At 32.4% G+C, this 8,171-nt stretch overlaps 1 protein-coding gene across 1 annotated transcript; it reads left to right on the plus strand.

Annotated features, from left to right (window-relative positions):
* Window positions 1–2,078: 2,078 nt before the first annotated feature.
* LOC110019076 (probable signal peptidase complex subunit 2) lies at window positions 2,079–5,959 on the plus strand. The gene is made up of 3 exons (XM_020716615.1): window positions 2,079–2,142; window positions 5,423–5,478; window positions 5,512–5,959. The coding sequence occupies exons 1-3, from the start codon at window positions 2,079–2,081 to the stop codon at window positions 5,800–5,802; spliced, it is 411 nt and encodes a 136-aa protein (XP_020572274.1). The 3' UTR covers window positions 5,803–5,959.
* The last annotated feature ends 2,212 nt before the right edge of the window (window positions 5,960–8,171 follow it).

Below are 8,171 nucleotides of genomic sequence, written 5' to 3' on the forward strand. Positions count from 1 at the left end.
CATTTAGAGGGCCATTGAAAATTGTTAGTAGCCATTTCTTTTATTAAAGAGTATGCTTCATCAAAAGGTTTTAACATTAGTGATCCTCCTACAGCAGCATCTATATTAGATCTAAGTGATCTTACTAATCCATTGTAAAAACTTTTAATTATTAACTAATTTGGTAAAGCAGGGTGTGGAAATTTTCTATGGAGATCCTTCAATCTTTCCCAGGCTTCATATATGGATTCCCTTTCAAACTGACGCCCTTCAAACTGACAAAAACATTTAATATTGTTTCTAAGCTTAGCAGTTTTTTAGGGTGAAAAATATTTAGCCAAAATTTTTTTGTGATAGTTCTCACCAAATTCTGATAGATCTAGGTGCTAATGAATTTAACCAAGATTTAGCTTTATCCCTTAATGAAAAAGGTAAAAGTATAAGCCTAACAACATCATTAGACACTCTATCATATTTAAAAGTCGCACAAATTTTAACAAAACTAGTAAGATGAAAGTTAGGATCTTCAATAAGTGTTCCTCCAAACTGATTATTTTGTGTCATTTGGATAATAGCAGATTTTAGCTCAAATGAATTAGCAGGGATTTTAGATTTTAAATAGTTAAGTGAAGTTCATCTGCTGTAGGATTAGCATAATCTTTTAAATGTCTTTGTCAATTTCCATTTATTTGATTATCTAAGTTATTTACCATTTCGATCAACTTTTAATTTTTTTGTTGTTTTTAAATTTTTCTAATAGTACGTTCTAATTCCAAATTGTAAGGTATTAAACCTTCTGATCCAATATTTCACATAAACAAATATCATAAGCAATGAAAAATCACTTTAAAATAACCTTAAATATACATAATTGTTTTTTTTTTATTTTTTATTTTATATTATTTTTTGATTTTTTTTATATTTTATCTCTAAATTTCCTAATTTACTAAATCTATTTAATTTACCGTTACCTTCCGCGGCAACGGCGCTAAAAACTTGATCTCCGAAAATATAGTTGTGTAAAATTTATGAAGTTGACTCCGCTTTATAACGATGACAAAAACCTTATGTGGTATTTTAAGAATATAAAGTTAAGCACTTAATGTTGGGTTTCTATGCAAGTATACATAACATTATCAAGTAATATAAGACTTTCTATTTAAGTCCCAAATATCGATCCCACGAGAAATGTTTAAATTTGAAATGATAAATTAACTAGAAAATTCATAGAAATAAAATGAAATTACTGTCACTAATTTCAAATGTTTGAGATACTATCAGAACTAAATTATTAACCATCAACAAAATTTAAATGCAAAGTTTAAAATAGTAACTACTAAACTATGTTTATGTGATGAAGTTTTCTAATATGAAAAAGCATCTTTCCAACTAAAATGAGTTTTTGGTAAAATGAGATGAGATAAATGGTTTAAATATGTATTATGCCAAATAGAAGTAATTTTAATTCTCTACCCTGATTCAGTGTTATAGAAAATCATTGGCTAATCTCAGGTTTAGTCCCTAAATTTGTGGTTAGGCTAGGAGGATACTGGCTCTCACTCTAGAGCTCCCACTTCCTTTCCCCTAAAGGCTAACTCTCGCTTTAGTTCTTAAACACTAAGACCAAATTGGTGATTTTAGTCTGTCACCCTAAAAATCTCTAATTCTACACCCAATAATATATATTTCCCTATTTCCTTGCACATAATTCCATGAGTGAAATACTCCTTCATGGAATTAAATGTGATTCTCACTCTATTGTAGAACTCATACTCTATTTCCCAGATCATATATTTTACAACATATTTTAACAATTCAATTGGCCAGATGAAAAATTAAATTAATAACGGAGCTGAAAAACCATCACAATTTATTTTATATTAAACACAAATTACATATATAAAAGAAATTCCATAAAATAATAATAAACAAGCAACACTTATCTGAAACTCTTTATCAAAGAAAATCCCTTGTAGCCTCTCTTAGGAAATGTAGGAAGAAGAAATCTCTTACTTCTCTCCTTCTCCAACAATCTTAAAGAAGAATTCACACTTAAACCCACCACAAAAACTCAAAACTATAAAGAAAATAAATGACTAATGGACTCTGAGTGGCTATATGGAATGTGGAATAGCGTGGAAGAGAGTGGAAAGTGGTTGAAGGGTGCAAAGGTGTACGAAGCGGGGTCTTTTCTGATCAATTTTGGCTCTAAATAGAGCATAATGTCAGTTTTTCAATAGGTGCATCTAAAAACTCTTAAAAAAGCATCCAACTTTGTCGAATCCTCTAGGGGTCCAACAACTTTTCACAGCCCTAGCCATCGCTCACAATCCTGTCCTTCATGATAGAACAAAACACGTAGGGATAGACAAACACTTCATTAAAGAAAAAATTGACAGAGGAGATATCTGAAAATTTCTTCTAAAGGGTTCTGAAAATTTCTTCTAAAGCTCTATTTTGACTTCAAATTCCATCATTTTTGCTTCTTTTTTGCTTCAAGTCCTAAAAAACAATAACCTGCAATAAAACATGAAAAATATCTTCCTTTAAATTGCAATATCACCAAAAATGAGTATAAAATTTAGGTCTAAATATGTATATATTTTTAGTGTATCAAGGGGTAGGGTTTATATGAGTCTCTTCTTCAGTAGGGAATGGTGAAGGTGAGGGATTAGCTCACCACATCCAATTTTAAGTATTCATGAGGGAATGCCACCTCATTATTACCTTATGATAACCCTTTGAATTGGGCCATTTATTGAAAATAAATCATGTCATGGGTATTTCATGAGTCATGGATGACCCATTAATCATTTGTCATATGATGGTTTAGGGTTTAAGTGTAAAAATATGATTTTCTTATGTGGCCATGGATTTGTCTTGTTGTGGGTTTAAATCAATATTTTAAACTTAAACCTAGGTCTAATAATCTTTAATTTCACTCTTCTTTAATTATTTAAATAATTAATTAATGAAGAGAATAAATTAATTTGATGAAAATACCTAATTTTGACCAAAAATGGTAATGTTGACCAATTTTGACCAAGTTGACCATAGTTGACAAGATGACCAATTTTACCATATGGTGATGTCTTGACCATATGATGATTATTTAGGTCTATGTATGACCAAATGGTCATTTTGGTGACCATAAGGTTCAAAATTAACCATTTTGACCAATTTAGGGTTTGAATTGACTCACTGGACTAAGTTGACCAAAGTTGACCAGTTGGGTCAAGGTTGACCCATTGGATCAATTGGGTGTCAATATTGACCTTATAGTCAATGTAATGACCATTAGAAGAAAATTTGACTATATTAGGGGTTGTCATTGCTGATCTGATCATTTTAAGGTGTCATCATGGTTGAAGCGTTAAAGGGGTATTTTGGGAGTTAATTTAGTTTTTAGGGTTTTAGGTACTGATCCTGATATTTTTTATATGTAAAGATTTATGAAGTTGACAACACTAGGTGCCAAAAACTTGATCTCAAGTAAAGTAAAATTTTAATTATATATTTAAGTAGTAGGGATTCTACGCAAGTATACGTATCATTATTAAATAATATATAGCCTTCCGATTAAGCCCCGAATATCGATCCCACGGAGATCAAGCTTAATCACTGCGACTTTCAAGAGAATTTCTAATTTAGAATAACACGCCCTAGCTTGGAAGGTCGATAAAGTTTTGGTTTTGATTATATCCTACAATTATCACTACAATACTACTTCTAATCCTAAATTAAAATACTTAACGAAAATCAAAAAGTGGGGTTTAATATATTAAAACTACTCTTCCTCATACTATTAAATTAGTGACATTTTTAAAAGTAAAACAAGTAGTGAGAGAGATTGTGACAAATAGGAGCAATTATATTCTTTACCCTTACTAGAGATGTTATAAGGAACATTGGTTAATCTAATGTTATAAAGAACATTGGTTAATTTAAAGTTTGAATAGTTCTGAAGATGGGCTAGGCAGGGAAGATACTAGCTCTCACTCTCGAGTTCTCTCTTATCCATCCACCTGAAGGCTAACATCTCGCATCAAAACCTAAAACAATAGACCAAATTAAGGAGTTTTAGCCTGTCACTCTAAAGTCCTCTAATTCTACACCCATCAAAGATTATTTTCCTATTTATTTGCACTCAACCATATGAACTACATTCTCATCCATACAATCTCATGTGATTCTACCACAGTTGATTGAGACAATACCATCACGGATCTTACATGTTCTCACAACAGATTTTAAGATGCATGTTGATCAATTTTACATGTAAATGAAGAACAAAGAAAAATCATAACAATATATTCTACAATATATTCTCACTCTACTCTATAACCTACACATGCATACTAATTCATTACAAGATGGAAGAGTAAAGAAAACTACTCACTACACATGGAGAAACCACAAGAACTTTTCATTGAACAAGATTTTGAAAAACATACAAACAAAGTACTAAATTCAGATCAAAATACAATGAGAATACTTATCTCTGATAGAAATCAAACTCTCCTTGTATAGCTAAAGCAATCTCTTTACAATCCTCTCCAAGAACAAAGTGAAAAGAAAAGAAGAAATTCTCACACACTCTCTTTCTCTCTCACCTTCTCGCCCACTTGAGGCTCATGCTCAGGCCTTCTTCTTCTTCTCCAAGCCTTCTTCTCCTCTTTCAATTAATTCAAGAGTCCAAGAGTTATTTTAAAAATATTTCCAAGCCTTTTTTTATAATTTCCCAAGACATGCTTAAGTGTCTCTTCAAAAATGTCCAGATTCAATGAATCTTCCAAATGGTGCCTCAAGTGACTCTTCATAACTCCATATAACTGCACTAAATTCTTCTATAAAGTCCTTTTTATCATTTCCAATGAATTCCCCAAGAGACACACAAAGCAATGCTTCAAAAATCCTCCAAATCTGATATATATTCTAGAAGATATGTTGAAAAATGTCTTTAACGCCTAAGCGCTTTTAGGCACTTAAGCGCCCTCCTCTCTGTCTCGTGGTGCCTAAGCACCATATTTGGGAACTTAAGCACCGGGCACAGGCACTTAAGTGCCCGATTTTGGCCCCGATGGTTCTGGTGTGCCCCAGTTCGACCCGATTTGCTCCGTTTTACTCAGTTTTGGTCCATTTTTGTTCCTTTTGCTCCAATCACTCCAAATTCTTCACTTTGATGTACCTACAACAAAAAACACAAGAAAAATACCTTTAAAGTGCAATGTCGTTATAAAACATAGCATAAAAATAGTATATTTTTAGGCGGATTAGGTACCCTAGATATGTTCAAAGGGGTTAATGTTGGTAGACCTTTTGCCTTAATGATAATGATGATCATTCTTAGGTTTTTATGAATTGTCTGAGAATCCTAACCCAGAGGGTTACTCAAGACATGTCTGGTCTATGGATATTTTCTTAAGATCCTCACAAAAGTGAGGTCAACACTTCCCTAAGAAGTTCCCTGAGAACAGGGATATCCTCATTGGCTGCATCGTATTGTATGTAGTTCTCAACGGGATCTTACAGTTCATTAGCTACGCAAAGGAGAAAAATGTGATCCTCTTCACTTATCCTACTCCGGTATCTTTCAACACTACAGGGTTGATTGTGTCCTCAAAGCTTCCGAGGTTTTCAGACATGTACACTCCTACGATAGCGAATGCGAATCCAAAATCTATTTCAGCCAACAAACCTGTGCAACTTGTCAAGAGCGCCACAAAATGGTTTACCAAGGACGGGATACTCGTGGAGGGTTTATTTTGGAAGGATGTGGAGAGATTGTTGGATGATTACAATGGAGAGAGGAAGAACAAGTGAGTTCATCCCTAGGAACTAGGCATCGAAACAATAAACCAAAAAAACTGGGGGTATTATTGTTTCCCATTCTTGGACCTGATTTAGAACAAATGTTTTGATTTTGTGAACCCATTGTAACAATCCTCTAAATTTAAGATTTGGTGAATAGAAAATGTAGATGTGGGATATATATATATATATCTTGATGGATGACTTTGTTGCACTAAGAAATTCAATATAAATATTTAAAAAAATTAGTGTAGATGAATCCTAAACTAGGGTGTTCTCTCATTTGCATTTTGAATCAAGTCTAGAATTTAAGTTAAAAAAATACTTTAGTTGTAATTTTCATGTTCAATGAAATTCTTGAAAAGAAATGATAAATAAATTAGAAAATTAGGTTACCCAAACTTTGATTATGATTATCGTGAGAATGATATTCTACTTAATATATATTACTTGTACGACACATGCAGTCACACACATTGTTTAAGCATGTCATGTTTGATGCATATCTTTCTAGAATTTTGACCTCCTTTATTATAAAGAGAAAAGTTAAGTTGATCATTAACCATTGCCCTACAATAAGTATCCCGAGTTAATTATCGTTTGATGTTTGTTTTTAAAAAATGCTAGATGTCTGCTTTTCTATTTTTTCCTCTTTTATAAGAAGAGATAGATGGAATCATTGGCATTGCTTGATGTCTAGCATTCTTAATGGATAATCATTTGATACATGTTAGTGGGTCTGGCATTCGTAAAGTATACATATTTGACACTCACCTTCCTAGTCTTTGGTCTCCGACTTATAAAAGAAAATGACATGATGCCTAATTCTAACATTCATGATCACGCATTCAGATGCCTTCTAATGGCTACCAATTGATATTCATTTGCAACCAATAACTAACTCCCTCCTTTCTAATTATCCCATATTTTTTTCCTATAAGGAGAGACATAAAAGAATACTACAATCTATCATTTGATGAAAAAATTCCTACTTTATCCATATTTCACAATAATTAGAGACTACTTGAATGAAAAAGATAACCAACTTATAAGCCATATGCCTCATATGTTAGAAACTTTCATGGGACTTAATTAAGTAAATTTGTGCAACAACTTATTGTTTTGCATTAGAAACCCATATAACTAACACCCACCTATTGGACTTCCAAGGCCACTAAAGCCATACTACCTTTCTTTCCAACTCTCTTATTCAATTTTAAGAAATCAAGATGGATTAAGTTGTTTAAAAAATATACAAAGTAGAGTGGATTAAGTTGTTTAAAAAAATTCTTAAAGTTACTCGATCTACTATATTGTATTAATAATTTTTCTATCTATGGTGAAGGCCACTCATTGCAATGAATGAATCTACTAGTAGAATTATTTCAACTAAACAATACATGATGGTTCTTCAATAAAATTGATGCAAGGGAATGTTTGGAAATACATATTTTTTTATTTTTTAAAATTATTTAAAGTAACTTTAGACATTTTAAATATTATTTCCAATAATACTATTTTAGTGTTTAATATATCAATTTAACTTATTTCAATAACCCTGTGACGACCAAAAAAGAAAAAAAACAGTGATTTATTTTATTGTGTTTTGATTTAAAATTAAGTATATTTGCTTATTAAAATAAAAATTATAAATTTTTATATAATATAATTATTCTCAAAACGTAAAAAAAAGGCAAAAAAAGAGTTATTTCTAACATTTTAAAAAATAAGTTACTTTATTTTAAAAAATATAATATATGTAAAAATAATTAAATAAATATATTTTGAGACTAAAATGATTTCAACCAAACGAAAGTTTAACCACACACACGCGCGCACACGCACACACGGTAATCCCAAGCTCCACATGGGCGGCGTAAAAGTTTTCCTTAAATACAGAAAAATAATAAGTAGTTGGCCAATTATAATCCTCCCCAGCTTCCAACTAATTACCAAAGTTGCCAAACACGCAAGTGGAGTACTTGAAAGCTAAAGTGATCTCATATTTGTGGTGCGCAGCCGCACCAGCTAATCAGGGTTAACGGAATAGGGTTAAGCCACCGACGGTTATTTAACCCACTGAGGTGAGCTCCTCCTTCCTCATTGCACTACCTTTCATCTCGGCGGATTCAACTGCGCCATCTCGAAAAGAGTAACTGTAAGTTACCCCGGGGTTCACAGCCAGCTGATCTTGAATTTTTTTTATTCAAATTTGTAACGAATCTGAAGTGATGGTTCTGATTTTAGGTTTTGATTGCAGATCTCGGCGGAGTTTTGTTCCGGTCTGGCGGTCCGTTGGCGATGGGGCTGTCAAGCCTACCGACACCATCGGAGGGAGTGCTTACTCTCCTTTTGGTGAATACCGACACCACGATCTCGAT

The sequence above is a fragment of the Phalaenopsis equestris genome, unplaced genomic scaffold, assembly GCF_001263595.1.
Source record: "Phalaenopsis equestris unplaced genomic scaffold, ASM126359v1 Scaffold000046, whole genome shotgun sequence".
NCBI classification, from domain to species: domain Eukaryota; kingdom Viridiplantae; phylum Streptophyta; class Magnoliopsida; order Asparagales; family Orchidaceae; genus Phalaenopsis; species Phalaenopsis equestris.

Coding starts and splice junctions, on each gene's coding strand:
- LOC110019076 (XM_020716615.1), top strand. CDS start 2,079: ATGGACTCTGAGTGGCTATATGGAATGTGGAATAGCGTGGAAGAGAGT. Junction 2,143..5,422: donor GAGTGGAAAGTGGTTGAAGG/GTGCAAAGGTGT, acceptor CACAAAAGTGAG/GTCAACACTTCCCTAAGAAG. Junction 5,479..5,511: donor ATATCCTCATTGGCTGCATC/GTATTGTATGTA, acceptor GGGATCTTACAG/TTCATTAGCTACGCAAAGGA.